Source organism: Carassius auratus, chromosome 26, assembly GCF_003368295.1.
Source record: "Carassius auratus strain Wakin chromosome 26, ASM336829v1, whole genome shotgun sequence".
NCBI lineage: Eukaryota > Metazoa > Chordata > Actinopteri > Cypriniformes > Cyprinidae > Carassius > Carassius auratus.
The window spans coordinates 9,157,868-9,175,766 of NC_039268.1; the positions used below are offsets into that span (position 1 = coordinate 9,157,868).

General features: G+C 36.7%; 1 protein-coding gene across 9 annotated transcripts in view; it reads right to left on the reverse strand.

Annotated features, from left to right (window-relative positions):
- LOC113044263 (adhesion G protein-coupled receptor L3) overlaps positions 1-17,899 on the reverse strand; it is a 102,423-nt gene that overhangs the window by 68,063 nt on the left and 16,461 nt on the right. For all 9 annotated transcript variants that reach the window (XM_026204083.1, XM_026204078.1, XM_026204076.1 and 6 more), the window contains exons 2-3: positions 8,789-8,930; positions 6,853-7,066 (exon numbers count right to left, since the gene is read on the reverse strand). In XM_026204083.1, coding sequence (XP_026059868.1) covers positions 6,853-7,066; positions 8,789-8,906 — 332 coding nt within the window. In that variant the 5' untranslated portion in view covers positions 8,907-8,930. The remainder of the gene's footprint in view (positions 1-6,852; positions 7,067-8,788; positions 8,931-17,899) is intronic.

Below are 17,899 nucleotides of genomic sequence, written 5' to 3' on the forward strand. Positions count from 1 at the left end.
ATTAGCTCACTTCATTCAATATCAGTCTGCCATTAGGCATATGAACCATATGTACTCGTTCAATATGTACGATAAAAATTAATGAGCCCTAAGATACCATTTTCATCAAGTGAAAGAAAAAAGATACTTTTACTCAACAATCTCAATGAAGCTGAAAGACTCAAAATGTGTGCTCCCTAAAGAGCAGGAACACATGCTGCTCTTCAAATGTAATTCCTATGTAGGTCGTATGTACATGTAGGGCTGAAAATACAGAGCTGACCGAATTCTGACACCCACAAAAAGAAAAAAAAATGGAGGAAAAGGCAGTTTTGACAAATCCTGCTTGGCAGGAACACATGCACACACACACACGGATGACCACCACATGACATCTCTGTCATATTTCATTATTATTACACCCTATAGAAATACAAGCACACACACAAAACACAACTGACATGTGTACAAACATACACACGTATCTTAAAGTGCAGTTTTATCTAGGGCTGCACGATTATTTTTACAGTCATTATTAATTCCGATTATCCCAATTTACATTGAATGATGTTTATACCATTATTTGATGCAACTGCATGCCGTATATTTATATGAAAATAAACAAGCTGAAAAGACTCCAACTGAACAACTTTGTGCTTTTCTACAATAATAAGCCTCGATGTCAGATATACATCGGATTGGTTTCTTCTTTAAATAATAAAAAAAGTAGAAATATGAATGGTATTATAATGTTATACCAAAACAAAAACAATGGAAAAACCCTTAAGATAAAAAGTAGAAAGAAAGAAAAAACATATCTGAAGCATGCAGAATAAGATAAGTGGACTTTGAACGATAAATTGCCGCTTTGAACGATTATGTAATTGTGGGATCCATAATTGTAATCGCGATTAGAAATTCGATTAAGTGTGCAGCCCTAGTTATATCTCCCTTAACGGGTAACCATGGAAACCTTCCAGTCCAAACCCATGGGGGCGCTTAAAATGCACGCTCAGACAAACAAACACACACTTCAGCTTTTTAAGTTTCCAACCTTAGCTTCACAAGATCATTATAAGACAATCGAAAGTCTGATGGACTCAGGTGTATGCGTGTACGCATGTGTGTGTGTGTGTGTTTTGCATCTTACTTTTCAAGCTTTCAGAGAGTGGAATATTTTACAGGATTGCTCTCTTGGCATTTTTGTATATTTGTGTATAGATGCAGGTATGTTAAGTGTGTGTTACAGTTTGTGTGTGTGTGTGTATGTGGGCCCTAATTGCTGTGCTGAGTGAGTGTGACAGTCATACTCCCAGAGTGCTGTGGGGCATCTCTGGTTTCCGGGGCGACAGCTCTTGTGTGGCAGTGTGCAACACTCAGATATGACCTAATTTAAGAGGAGAGGAGAGGAGATTATTTTGTCTTCTTCTTTAAAGGAAATGATTTGCATGCACAAAACACCCATTAGCCTACTCAATGCCCCCGCCTAGGAAATGTTGTCTGGGGTTTTGTGTGTTTAAGATTTGTGTTCAGAGTTGTTTGGGTGTATCCGATCAGACAGGCTGAAGTGAGGAGATGTCTGGGGCAGCGTCTGTCACATGAATGTATCAGCATCATCCAGATGTACAGAGACACTGGCCTTGAAGAACATCACCTGACTGAGATATCTGAGGATTTCCTATGTGTGTGAATAACTGTTTCCTATTTCGCTCACAAACACACACAGGATATCATGATTTGTACTCATTTGAGGACAATAAGGTGGGGCAGTTTTTATAGTTATGAGCATCCTTGAAGCTCAACAATAGCTTCACACTAGCAATGCCAAGATGATGGGTTCGACTGTCGACACTGTGACAGCTATAAATATACATTTGTGATCGATTCAGAAACCATCTGCTTTAAGAAGGAATTCCACATTGTCCCCCTTTTTCATGAAATCATTTAATATAGATGTAAACCGTCAACAACAAAAATATCAACTGGTTTGACAAGTGCAGTTTTCTTTCTAGCGTTTAAATATATTGAAACAGTAAGTTGGGAACATACTGAAGAGTTTGTCTTGTTTGAAAACAGCCATTAGCTTTGAGTTTACTTCACAGCTTGGCAAAACCACAAATACCCTTTCCTCACAATCAATAGAAGGTTAGGAAGGAAAATCTCTAATCAATAAATAAATAAGCATAAGCAGCACACCAAGGATTTTGAATGAAATTGTATTGTATTTTGCTATAGTACTGTACATGCTATTGCTTGTTTTGTTTTGTTTTTTGTAAAAAATCACATAATTATGTAAATGTACATTACCACAGTACATGCGGTTACTTTATTTTAAAGTGTTCTTGTTACAGTGTTATTATACATTTAAGTACTGAGTAATAATAATTAATTACATGTACTTAATATATAGTTAGGGTTAGGATTAGGGTTTTTAAGGTTACTTGCATGTAATTATGCATCATTTATTGTTATTATAATAGTAAGTATATGTAACGTGCAACAAGAACACGCATATAAGATGTAAGAAGAGAAATGCTATATACAGCATAATTGTTTTTCATCATTATTAAAGTGTACATGGCACAACTCTAATTTATATCTAATTGGTCATTAAAGGGATAGTTCAAACACAAATTAAAATTCTGTCATCATTTACTCACCCTCATGTCTTTGTGTTGAACATAAAAGAAGATATTACGAAGATTGCTGGTAATCGAACAGTTGGTGGAACCATTGACCTCCATTGTATTTCTTTTCCTACTATGGAAGTCAATAGCAACCACCAACTGTTTGATTATCAGCAATCTTCAAAATATCTTCTTGATGATAGAATTTACATTTTTGGGTGAACTATCACTTTAAGGGGGAATACTAATATCATATTGTATTTTACTCAAAAAAACAAAAACAATAAGAGATTAAATATTATAGAAAACAGATATTTTACTGGTACTGTATATGCAATATATATATATATATATATATATATATATATATATATATATATATATATATATATATTTTTTTTTTTTTTTTTTTTTTTTTTTTTTATGACATTATTGGGGTGACAAATAAGCATAATCACCCCTAACTTCTCTTAATGTGAAAAAACAATTACTGTAATACAGTGATGAAAACCTCCATAATGGAAAGAATGATGTTTTGATTTAAATCAGCATAATTTGAATTAAATACAAAGTCAGTAAAAATACAAATAAGTATATATATATTTTTTAATTACAGTAATAGGCATGATCTATTGCACACTTCAGAACTGGCAATGATATGATTTTAGATTTTTAACTAATTTAATTTTTAACAAAACCAAAACTATTTCCACATGCAATGTAACATGATCAATAATTTGAGAAAATCAAACACCCTAACCAATCACAAGCTCTCTCGCATTTTTCATTTCTGGAACCAGTGTTTAGCATGCAGCGTGTGAAATCAGTTCTATTCTTTCTCCTCTGAATTGCATCAGACCTGCTAGTTGAAATCTCTTAGTCTTTGTGTAATATATTATGTCTGCCAATAGATCTTGGATAAGGGGCTCCCAAACAATCACCTTCCAATTACCTCCCCTCATTGATTAGAGCATTAGCCCGCCGTGGCACACACATACACACACACTCTGTGAATACATTAGCCCAAACTGAGTGAGATGTAAAGGTCAGACAAAATGAGAGAGAGCGAGTGACAGTGAGAAAGGGAGAGCGGGAGATGAGGTGGAGAATGATAAATGATGTGTGATTCCAGTCACAGCTTCTATAAAAAGCAGCAGAGCAGGACCGAGAGAGAAAAAAGGCAAAATCTTTCTCTTGTCTTCCGTTTCATGGAACGTTTCCTAATTCCTCTATGGGAATTATACACTGTTACATTCTGAGCGTGCCTTGCACATTAGCAGTTCAGAGTTACAGAAACTGAAAAATCTATCTCTTGTGTGTTGATAAAAGCATGCAGCCAGCATCTAAACATCTAAATCGAGTCTCACAAGAGAATGTGAGCATGTGTTACAGGTATTTTTGCGTGTATGAAAGAGAACTCATAAATGGTAATTTCCTCCACATTGACTCTGGGCATGGTCTATGGCCTTGCTAATTGGATCTTACAGTCTGGTCTACCCTGAGGCAGTGTGCATGTGTGTGTGTGTGTGTGTGTGTGTGTGGCAGCTGGCAGGTGGTATAACAGGCAACCTCAGGGCAGGATATGGTGCTCTCTCCCTTACACATTTCCACTGATTACACACACACAAACACACACTGGGAGTCATTCTGAATGAACAAAAGACCATATAATCAAATCTGTCCGGTTCAAAATTAAAACCATACAGTAGAAGCCGCCACTTTTATGAATCTTTTATAAGGGGAAGGCATGCCGTTACGCAGCATGACACATCCGTTCATAGTTTGTGATTATTCTCATGCGTAACCCATTCCCTACATCCCTACACCTTTCTTCTTGTCCATGGGCTGCCAGGTTGTCATCCCCAGTCAAAGTCAAGGTCGGACCGATAGCAGGTTGTGCTCTCGACATTAGCCGGAACTGAAACGATAATGTTTCTTGTGATGACGCAGATGCTAATGGGGTTCTGCGTGGGTTCTGTTTTTCTCTGTAGCTCGGCTTCGTCTGTGCAGTTCAGAGGCAAAGAATTCATTTGTCCTGCCAGACAACATTGAAAAATGCAAGCAGGGTGGCTAATATGTTTGAAGGCTGATGTTTGGGGCGTTATGTAACGTGGACAATCTCAAATGAGTACATCTGATTAATTCTGTGTGCTGTGTAAAAAAAAAAAGCACTGCACAAATATACAGTACGCTTGCATTGTTCTGCATCGTGAACATCTGCTTTTGAGGCACAATGTCTTTTTCCTGTTTTTTATTACGCTCTTATGTGCTAATTATGCCTACAAATCAAAGTGTTGACAGTTTCGCTCTCCACAATGAGCTCAGCTGAAACCTAACACACAGCCCACGTACACAATGCAAAGTTTGGGGAATGACAACCACATTTAAATGCAGGAATAAATACCCAAAATGATTATTCCATGTGTGTATTGAATGCAGGATACACTCCAAGTTGCAACAGTTGACACAGTGATAACTCAATAGCAGCATTACTGCATTACTAACTAGCTGCTCAGTTTGGGTCTGTACATACTACTCAGATTGAATAAAATTGTGATTGTCACTGCCTGGATGTTTTAACCGTGAATTTAGTTGTTTAGAATGTATTTGCACTCTCAGTCATTCACGGTCATTTTGCAATTGTTAATTGTAAAGACAATTTCAGCAGAATTTTAAGCATTCTGTCAGGAGCATCTTTAAGTGACACTATATAAAACGTTACATGAAAATAATACTTTATTTTAAATAAAGTAATACATAAATTTATTAAATGTAATATTTTTTTTAATTGTAAGATTTTTTATGTTCAGTATTACTTTAAAATTATTTATATGCTATTTTTTTATATGCTATTAGTATTGTTTAATATATTGAATTAACTTTCATTTTTATATTTTCAGCTTTCATTTAAATTTTAGTTAAGGATTTAGCAATTTTGTGATGTGCTTTTGTCATTTTTATTAGTTTTTATTTTTAGGTTTAAGTTTTTCACAACTAAGCATTTTCATTTGTAAAATGTTTTAGTTCAGTTAATTGCAAATACAACATTTCTCATTTTAATTTTGTTTTGTTTTTAAGCAGTTTTTCTCCTTTCTAAAATCAACTAAAACATTTTAATAGTTTTACTTAACAATAACAAGGCTTATGGCCTCCTATCATTAGTATTCAGTAGCCAACAACATGATTCTTTTCTATAAATAGAACAAATTACGTAAATTCCTTCTGCTTGAGAAATCTTATTTCAAGCTTGAATAAACGAATTATGTAAGAATGTTAAGAGCAGGCACTCTCTCCTTTTAAAACTTAAATTATATAATGTCCTCTTCATTGTGCCATTTAAAGGTGCTGTAGGGAACTTTTGTAAAAAAAAATATTTTTTACATATTTATTAAACCTGTCATTATGTCCTGACAGTAGAATATGAGACAGATAATCTGTGAAAAAAATCAAGCTCCTCTGGCTCCTCTGGCTCCTCCCAGTGGTCCTATTGCCATTTGCAGAAAGTCATGCGTTCCCGGTAAAAAACAACCAATCAGAGCTGCGGTCCGTAACTTTGTTTGTGTTCAAAATGTAGAAAAATAAACATAATAAGCGAGTACACCATGAATCCATTTTTCCGTGTTTTTAGCTTGTCCTGAATCACTAGGGTACACCTATAATAAGTGTTTATATTCTGACTATTTTAGATTGCTTCGGGGGTACCGCGGCGGAGTAACCCAGTACCTTTGTGATTCTTCATAGACATAAACAGAGAGAAGTAGTTCCGGCTACGATGTTCTTCCGCAAGACACAAGCAGTTCTGTTTATTAACCGCTAGAGCGTTAAAAGTTCCCTACTGCAGCTTTAATATCAAATAATATAAAACAATATTATTTACCTCCCTATCATTTTAAGTAGAAGTGAAAGGCATAAATTCAATGAAATTGAAACCTGTTATAATTTAAATGAATGCGTTGATATAAATGTGATTTTAATATACAATTGACTGTCTACACACAAATAAAAATGCACATATATTTATTTAAATATTTAAATGTACGTCGAATTAAAATATTTTTATTACAGTAGGTTTATTATTTCACCAGATGTTGCGGATACAAATAGTCCTCCTTGTTGGAATGACTCATTTAGCTGCAGTGTGTACGTAGCCATACACTGACACACACACACACACACAAAGACACACACATTCATACAACCTGTGAGACAACAATGAAGCACAAAGCATGTGGATGTATCTCTCTACCTGAGGCCCATAATCTTGTAGGCATCAGGCAGATAGCAGCGAGTGTTCTCCATTTGAGCGGGGTCCGAGTCACAGATCTTGTCATCTGTGCGCCCGTAATTGGCACTCTCGATCATAATGACATCGGTGCCCGGGCAGCGCAGCTCGATAGGATAACCCTCACATGACAGCTCTCGACGCACCACAGCCATCGGCACTGGAGCACGACTTAAAACTGCGAAAAAAAGAGAGAGGAAAACATTACGTCGAACAAACTATGTAACAGATTTAAACACAAACAGAGCGTTCTTCATCTTTCATTCATGCACTCTCTCTCAAATATAAAATAATCCAGTTTTGGAGTGTGTTAGAGAGAGACGGCATGCAGCAAAAAGAATAGTTATTGGGAGCAAAACTATTTTTCATAATACAATAGAAAGACCTCATATCTGCACCCAAAAGTCACATATATCTAGTTATCATTTCCTCAGTTATAACCTTTCTTTAAATTACACACACAGACACTTAAATCAAAAACTACATTCTTTACCACCACCCCTTTCCTGTTACCGTAGCAACACACTCCTTTCCCCGCATGACGTATAGCCATAGACAAACACCAACACAATAAACTGCATTCTAATGTGTGCACAGACGACAGACACATACAGATTCAGACACCCTCACGCAAACGCGCTCTTATGAAATTAATCTCAGGGATGTGAATGACACTTGACTGCGCGCACGAGTTAATTTCATATTCTGCTGCTGCCTCCGATTAGCACGCGCATTGACAGCAGAGACGCCACATCATCATCCAATCAGGATCCAGGATTTAACCCTCGCCATCGCAGTCGTTTCCATCGAGATTTAACAACGCGCGCACACACATAAGAGCCATTCCGATTCTAAAAGGAAGCAAAGGCCAGCAGAAACGACTGTGAGTGAGAGTGTGGGCAGAGCTGATGTATAGAACTGAAATGGCTTATGGGTATAATGTAGGTTATTAGTTTAAGTAGAATCGAGTGCAGGAAGGAAGGCTCCTGTCGAGGTAGAACTGTGTTTTAGCGCCCTTGAGACTGGTGGAAGGTGAGTGCCAGAGAAAAGAAGCAATCGATGACAGTGAGAAAAAAGGAGAGAGGCTGAATGAATGTGTGCGTTACAGAGATACAGAGGACGTCGATGAGGGAGCGCTTGTGTTGAACGTTGCCTTGAGGTTTTTAAAAAATTCCCCCCAATGGCCAATTCCCCAGTGTCCTCTGAGCTCAAACTGTTACGTTAAAGGTCCCACTTGAGGGACCGAATCGCACACACGGGGTCGCGCTCGCATGTGGCGCACACACACGAGAGTCTAGACGTCTGCATCTATGATTATTGATCTGTCAGATCCTCTTACACCTGCACTCTATCTCACGCACTTTTAACAGATTCACACGCAATTTTTATAGTTATGGATTGGCCCGTAAAATGGCTCGTTCACTGGAAAAGAACCCAGCTATATTTCATACTTCACTATGGTGTTTGGCAAAACGCAGCTATCTATTAAAAGGCTTTGGAGTTGTTTTTGTTTGTGTGTTTTAAATTTCTCTCCCCCGTATGTGCGGGAGCGCCTTTCTGCATATGTGGGAATGTTTTGATCATAACGGATGTGCAGTGGTTGTGAAATTCTGTGATTGCTCATGAATCATTTATTGCTGCGAGAAGAGATGTCTCAATTAATAGTTTCCAAAACTTTTAATAAGACGCAAAAACTTTGTGGAATTTTCACTGAAGATTTGAGGGCTGCGCGCTTCGCTCTCATTTGGCTCGTCTTCATCTGACAGTCTGCACTTCAAGGTTGGGGGCCAACTAATCAAATAAAAGCAGTAAGACATCTCATTTATCCATCTCGGCGAAAACAACACAACAAGGAAATAATTGGCTTTTGTCTGTGTGTGTGTGAGTGTGCGCGTATTACCGAGTGTGACGGGTGTGAAGAGGGTGAAGAAGAAAAGTAGGCGTGTGGACCACATGACCGCCGATGACCCTGATGACCTCTGCACAGACTCGCTGAAGATGCGTCTCACATTAGCCATGGAGCTCCTCTCTGACGCGCACACCTAAAGTAAGAAGGACACACACAGAGCAAGCAAAGAGAATGTTAATGTTACAGCTAAAGGTCACTTTTATTGTACACAGTGTTCCAATTCAAAAATAACAGGAGCTCAGAATTTAGCCCTGTTTAGGTTCTCATTAAATTTTGCAAGATGCATCCTTGCACATTATTCAAAAAAAGGAATTTATTTCCATAATGTTTTCTCAGACAGTAAGAACTTTCTTCTTTTGAAACCACCTGAGTACATTCAGCACAGGGTGTGTTCTTGTGCTCAAAGGGAGCTAGACAGAATGCAAAAGAAGAAAACAGAACACAAAGATCTTGAGCAACATCAAGGATGACCTACTTTAAATTCATATGCAGCGCTCATGGTCCGAAAGACTATTCTAGTTGCATGTGTGCATAGACCAACAATTACAAGATACTACAGATAAACACAAAAACTCGTCTTGTATTTGTAGGACTGTGGAGTGCTGGCCAGTGAAAGGTTTATGTAATATCTTCTGTGCGACAAACGTTAAATTAGATGTGAATGGTGTCATGTTGTTTTTAACTATGGAATTATGAACCATTTTTAAGTTTAGTTAAGCATAGTATTTGTCATTAATAACAAATCAGCTCAAAAGCAGAGAAACTGATACAGCTGAACCCAGATGTAATGATCTGTTATATCTCTTGACAATCTAGCCGGTCTCTGAATCATGTCTGTGTAATGAAGTCGATTACACTGAAAAACAAATCCATAATATTTAATAGAGATTATTGATTGTTGTGTGTGTTTGACCATGCAACCAGTTAATCATCTGACAAAAAAAGAAAAAAAAGAATGAGCGTCTGGCCGTTTCTTTACCTTCAGGCACTTTTATGCTTCTACAGTTTTAAACTAGAGTTTAACTTTTAAAGATTTCAACTTTTTGTTTATATGAAGGTCACCTTGAAATGTCATAATTTGTTTCAGCTTTTATTTAAATGCTTCACATCTGTAACAGTTTTTTAATCTTGTTCTAGACTTGCAATTTTAAACTATGGAATCCATTACTAAATACAAATCATAGAACTATAATGACCTAAACGGGGGTGAAATAAAAAATAACCATTTCAACAATTATTGTTTAAGTAAATATCACTTACAGAATATTTTTAATTGTCCATCTTTTTCAATCTAGCAGGTAATTTAGAAAAATATTATTGTGTGTATTCACAAATGCTAGATATGTTGAAAATTACATTGCAGTGTAAATATAGGTCACACTTTATTTTAAGGTCCAATTCTCGCTATTAACAAACCATTTAACTATGACATTTGACTCAAACTCCCAGTTTGCTGTTTATTAATAGTTAGTAATGTAGTTTTTAAATTTAGGTATTGGTTAGGATTCGGGATTAATATGTGCTTTTTAAGTACTAATAAACAGCCAATATGTTATAATAGGCATGCTAATAAGCAACTTCTTATACCTATACTAAAGTATTACAGAAATATACGCTGTTGGATATATTAAATAAAATAATGAGTGTCAAAAGTGTATTTCTAAACATCCACATATTTGAATAGGCCCATAGCTGTGTAATGTGTAAAAACAGTAAAAGTAGAGGAATGACAGCATAGAATAAAAATCCTGTGACAATACTCTTGAGAAGACACATGTGGTGCTCTGCTAATGCCTCCTACAACAGCTTAATGCATCTGTCCTCTTTGCCTCTCCCACACACACACACACACACACACACACAGATAGTTATATATGGCCTGCCTCCACTGAACATCTTTACCTTATTAAAAATAAAGCACTATACAGCCACTGTCTCATTAAACTTACATAAACACTCAACAATGCCACTCAGTCATTAGAAACACACAGCCGCACACTCTGTCTTCCTTATGCCCAAAAACACACGTAGCTTAAACACTCTCTCTTTCTTTGTCTGGGTGATTGATGGCTGCTTAACTAAAGTCAACAGAAGGGTTTCGAGCAGATGTCCCACATTATGAACAGGGACATATGGAAGTATGGCCACGGTACCAGTAAAGAGCATGTGTGTGCTTATGCGTGATCAAATGACCATGTAATCATTCTACCAGTAAATTCCTGGTCAAATGAGTGTGTGTCTGAGATCTATGACTATATCAGCTATGCAGTAAGGAAACTTGTGTTTATGGTAAACAATCAGTCAGCCAGTCAATCATGTGTACTATATATAGGTGTTTCTGCAGCTACTGGCACTTTTGACTCTCCAAAATGTAAAAAAAAAAAAAAACCTGCTAATTTTACCATTAGAGTCTTTGTAGGCCTACAAATTAAAAGGTCAACAAAATTCAATGGAGTCATTAAGATTTTAATCTGGATCATGTTTATTTTTTGTTTTTCAACTCTTCATTTTTCAAAATGTCCTTGCCGCAACGTCACAGTAAGCTTCATTATATACAATTTTCTTTTTTAATTTCTATAAAAATGTTAGATATTTAGCTTTTTCGAACTTTGTGCAGTTTTCTAAATAATGATATTCAAAAATGATTTACAAAATAGGGGATTCCATGGTTTTCTCTATGCCATGTAAAATTTAGACAGTAACCTTAGATGTCAGTTGTTTCCATGCACACTAAAGATAATATATTTAGATGGTGAGTCTGTTGCACAAAGAAAACAATAATAACTTCTTCCTCCATTTTGGAGAGTACCCCAGAACGTTATAAGCATTGTTTATGTTCAGAATGTGCGCGCTGTCTACTGAACGTAAACAGATCTTATTACGTTCTGGGAATGTAAAATTATGGTTGAACCCCTGATGTCACATGGACTGTTTTACCGAGGTCCTTGCTACGTTTCTGTGCCGTGATCATGGAAATATCCTTGCTGCCTATGAAGAGTCAGAGAGCACTCAGATTTTCCAAAAATAGTTTTGACTCTTAGCATCTTGGCAGTTTCAAAGTCAAAAGTCCAGTGGGTGACACTAAAAAGCACATTCAAATTTTCTTTGCAATAGAAAAAGGTGACTGTGCCAACATTTTATTACATTGGTTTATCTTGAATCTCTCTGTTTGGAAATTAAATGTTGCATACCCTCAAAACCCTAAACATTGATTTTAAAAAAGCATTTTCTGAAGCAACTATGCCCCCAACCCCTTGATTCTACATGGTTTTGAGCTCTAATGGAAGTCGGGGGGGGGGGCAACCTTGCTGAAAATTTATCTTTTGATATAAATATATATATATATATATATATATATATATATATATATATATATATATATATATATATAAATGATGACAGAAATTTCATGTCTGGATGAACTGTTTCTTTTATGTAATTAGTTTTGATTTTACTGTGCAGAATATGTTCATGCTTAGTCAGTTCCTCAATTATTTCATTGTTTAGCATGATCCATTTGACCATATGCTAATCCTAATCACTTAATGACCCAATTAGCTATTTCAGCATAACCAATGTGTGGCCACTCTGGTATGTATAATACTGATTAACCAGTGGGCATCTGAGGATGACCGTCAGGGGTTCCGCTATTCACTCATTAGCTTTTCAGTTCCTTAAAGAACTCATGATGAGTGTGCAATCTGTAGTTGGCTGCAAGTCAATTTACCAATCAATGTGCAGAACATTCATGCCAAGATTTTCATCTTTTGGAAGAATATACAGAGTGGCAGGTGATACATGGTGATATTTTTTACTGTTAGAATAACATTCAATATTAATATCCATTTTTCATCATTTATTTATACAAAATACCATAGCAAATACTGGCCATTTATCAGTTAATTATTGGTTTACATTGAAATAAACTTCAGCACACTGTTGATTACATGCTAATTAAAGCACTGCTTCTAAAAATCTCGAAGCAAAAACAAACAAACAATCTACATAAACTAGTTAGTAGTTAGTATGTTTTTTGGATAATTAGACCATAATGAATCATCTCTAATACTATATGCAGCCAGAAAGAGCACAAGTTTTGACCAGCTGTCCCTTATTTTGCTCTCATACTTAGCAGATAGTGTTATGAACAACATTATCTATCCTATTTCATTATCTCACCACGACTGAGCAGATAAAGTATCTGAACACTGAATAGCTGGCGTTGGCGTGTTAATGTGGGTGGCCATGCATTAATATACACCTCCAAGTGTTGTCAGGCATTTTTCCATCTTACTTTCAATAAAAGCATTTATTTATTTATTTATGTAAAGCCATGCTGAATTGTCTGAGTGTGGCTGAAGTGTCTGAATACTTTTGGGGGCCGCTGTAGATGGATCCACATTTGATAGAGACTGACAAGAAAAGTCAGCCAATTTCCAAGTTCATTTCCTGAAGTCATGAACTTACTCTAAGAGTGCGGTAGACTGCGTTACCATACGTGCTGATACGCGATCCCTCCCCCAACACACACGCTTGCTGTCACTCTCGTTCTCTCTCAGATAATCTATAATGCCATATGGCAGTTTTTGACTCAGTTGTGCTGTGGGGTGCCGTGCATACAGTGCTTGGTAGAGTTTGGTTATAATTTATGGCATAGAAATGCTTGCATGCCTCAGTCTCATTCTGGCAATTTCTGTCTGGCATGGCATGACCTTACGAGCTCCCATCAACCCCTGCAGCTCTGTGTGTCCAGTAATGAGAGCAGCAACCTCTCTCTCTCTTTCTAAATGAGAGTCTGCCTGAACCCTCAAATCAGGGAGTCTCACAGTAATAACACACAATTAGAAAGACATGACCATGTATCCCCCCACCATCATGCTCTCCAGATTCCTCCCTGTGTCTCTTCCTATCTCGATCATTCCATCTCTCCCCATCTCTCCTATTTTTATAGCACACATTTCTCCTCATGCATTTTGGGTGGCATGCAGAGAAAGAAAAAAACAACTGACCTCTTTTTATGTTTCCCTCTTCACAATAAGGGAACAAATAACTTACGTTTCCATGTAGCGTGGTTGATGTACATTTGGTAAAATACATACTGATTTCACCAGGAATTTCAACCCACATTTTTAAGCTTTTTAAGACATTGCAAATTTAATCCATATGAATTGAGTGGTTTTATTCCATGTGTTATGAGACAGATTTAATTTGGGCTTCTGTTCACACATAAACATGGATCTACGCACATACAAACAAATTAGAACATATATAGTGAAAAGAAGCTCAACTGTACTTGCTTGACACTCATAAACGTACCTAACTGGTTCTCACGTGTCTTCGTTTTGTGTTTCGAAAATGAACAAAATAATTTGCAACAACATGATGAGGCGATTAAATGATAACAGAATTTTCCTTTATTACCTCTGTTTACTCAGAGGTAAAAAACACTAATAATTTAATGAGACTTTTAAAATGTAATCTTTACTAAGTAGCTAAATTAATATCATTTTCTTACTGCACAATTTAATATTGTGATGCCTAAATTCACTTGTAGAATATATATATATATATATATATATATATATATATATATATATATATATATATATATATATATATATATACAGTATTGTTCAAAATAATAGCAGTACAATGTGACTAACCAGAATAATCAAGGTTTTTAGTATATTTTCTATTGCTACGTGGCAAACAAGTTACCAGTAGGTTCAGTAGATTGTCAGAAAACAAACAAGACCCAGCATTCATGATATGCACGCTCTTAAGGCTGTGCAATTGGGCAATTAGTTGAATTAGTTGAAAGGGGTGTGTTCAAAAAAATAGCAGTGTCTACCTTTGACTGTACAAACTCAAAACTATTTTGTACAAAAAAAAATTTTTTTCTGGGATTTAGCAATCCTGTGAATCACTAAACTAATATTTAGTTGTATTGCCACAGTTTTTTAAAACTGCTTGACATCTGTGTGGCATGGAGTCAACCAACTTGTGGCACCTCTCAGCTGTTATTCCACTCCATGATTCTTTAACAACATTCCACAATTCATTCACATTTCTTGGTTTTGCTTCAGAAACAGCATTTTTGATATCACCCCACAAGTTCTCAGTCGGATTAAGGTCTGGAGATTGGGCTGGCCACTCCATAACATTAATTTTGTTGGTTTGGAACCAAGACTTTGCCCGTTTACTAGTGTGTTTTGGGTCATTGTCTTGTTGAAACAACCATTTCAAGGGCATGTCCTCTTCAGCATAGGGCAACATGACCTCTTCAAGTATTTTAACATATGCAAACTGATCAATGATCCCTGGTATGCGATAAATAGGCCCAACACCATAGTAGGAGAAACATGCCCATATCATGATGCTTGCACCTCCATGCTTCACTGTCTTCACTGTGTACTGTGGCTTGAATTCAGAGTTTGGGGGTCGTCTCACAAACTGCCTGTGGCCCTTGGACCCAAAAAGAACAATTTTACTCTCATCAGTCCACAAAATGTTCCTCCATTTCTCTTTAGGCCAGTTGATGTGTTCTTTGGCAAATTGTAACCTCTTCTGCACATGCCTTTTTTTTAACAGAGGGACTTTGCGGGGGATTCTTGAAAATAGATTAGCTTCACACAGACGTCTTCTAACTGTCACAGTACTTACAGGTAACTCCAGACTGTCTTTGATCATCCTGGAGGTGATCATTGGCTGAGCCTTTGCCATTCTGGTTATTCTTCTATCCATTTTGATGGTTGTCTTCCGTTTTCTTCCACGTCTCTCTGGTTTTGCTCTCCATTTTAAGGCATTGGAGATCATTTTAGCTGAACAGCCTATCATTTTTTGCACCTCTTTATAGGTTTTCCCCTCTCTAATCAACTTTTTAATCAAAGTACGCTGTTCTTCTGAACAATGTCTTCAACGACCCATTTTCCTCAGCTTTCAAATGCATGTTCAACAAGTGTTGGCTTCATCCTTAAATAGGGGCCACCTGATTCACACCTGTTTCTTCACAAAATTGATGACCTCAGTGATTGAATGCCACACTGCTATTTTTTTGAACAAACCCCTTTCAACTAATTCAACTAATTGCCCAATTGCACAGCCTTAAGAGCGTGCATATCATGAATGCTGGGTCTTGTTTGTTTTCTGACAATCTACTGAACCTACTGGTAACTTGTTTGCCACGTAGCAATAAAAAATATACGAAAAACCTTGATTATTCTGGTTAGTCACATTGTACTGCTATTATTTTGAACAATACTGTATATATATATAGCACAAAGTCAAGTGCACTTCATTATAGATCAAAAACTCCATTTAAAGTTTTTCTGCGCTATAGTATGTGTGTGGGTGTGTGTGAGAGATAGAGAGAGAGAGAGAGAGACAGAAAGAGGCAGGGATAAGGGTGTGGCCAGCTGAAATCTGATTGGCCCATTCAGTGGATGAAACTACAGTATCCAGCTGAATGGTCCCAACCATGCAGGCCAATCTGAACTATCCTGAATGAACTACAAATCCTTGGAAGTGTGCATTCTGGATGTTTGGACTGGAATATATGTTTCTGAATGCCCTTCAGCAACTACCCTTTAGTTTAAAGGAGCAACTAAGGTTTAAAAGACTTCTTACAACTAAACACTATGCTGTTTTGAGCGTGTGACTGAGAATTCAGAGCAGGAATTCAAAGGGGTTTTGCGGTTCACATCCCCCACAAGTTCACGGGATTTGTAGTTCATGCAGGATAGTTCAAGTTGGCCTGAACGGTTTGGGACCATTCAACTGGATACTGTAGTTACAGCCATAGGGTCTCTGATTTGGCCAAAAACATGTCATCACAGAGTCACTGAATGGGCCAATCAGATTACAGCTGGCCCCTCCCCTAGCCCCGCCTATCCTCTTGCTCTCTCTTCCACATTAAAGTGCAGAAAAACTTTAAAGGGAGTTTTTGATTTATAATGATGGTGCGAGTGACTTTTGGCTCTGATAGAGGGCATGTTTATGAAACTCTTTCTAAGCCTCAAAGAGTCATAAATCTTTATTCATTTTCCCCATGTTTCAATAATTTAGAATTCAGCATTCTGAAATCACGATTAATCTCGAAGGCACACACACACACACACACACACACACAGGCACACACTGAATGCGCAGGGTTGAGTTCCTCTAGTCTTTGCTCATAATAGATTCTGTGTCTGTCTTCTGGCTCACTCTTCATACTGCCAATACGACTGAGTCTCTATGATTTATCTTTTATTATGTCCCACAATCTACTTCTAAAGCACTTCGCTCTGTCTCTCTCTCTCTCTCTCTCTCTCTCTCTCTCTCTCTTTCTTACACACACACAAAAGACACATTCATGTACCCACAGATTCTTGCAGTTTTTGTCATACACACACATGCGCAAACACATAAGATAACAAACCGAATTGCTGATAAAAGGCTATGACAATGTTTGTGCATAAAAATATGAGCACATATACAATCTTGTATGAATACACAATGTATATGCTGTACAGACAAACGTAAAATGTACTTTCAGCAACACAAAAGGGATATAATGAACTTCTTTGATTTTGTCTTTAAAAACTCTCATTTAAATTCCTGAACATGACAATTTTATGGCAATTTAGTGAGAGGAGACACATATTTACTTTGAAATTGAAGGAAAATGAGGCTTCAAGGGAAATGTAATGTATGCTTTTTTTCAACTTCATTTTTATTAAAACTAGGCGTTTTTAACTTTTTTCTTTTTGTGAAGGTCACATTTCCATTCCTTAATTTTTTTCATTTCTGCTATTCAAATATCTTTTGTTTCAAAGTCAAACTGCTTGACTCTTGTCCTTGATTCAGACTTTCAATCTTTAAAAAAAAAAACATCAAAAAATAGTAATTACGCTGGAAAGACTAGAATATTATAAAGTACACAGAGAGTGAAATAATCATAAACTATTTCAATATTTTTTATGTGGAACCCAATTAACACTCATTAAAACTCTTGTGGTGTTTTCCATCACATCCATAAATTTTATCAAGTTTGCTGCCAAGAAAACAAAGGCGTCTGCATATGATGGCATTTATGAATAAAACAAAGAATAAATAAGACAA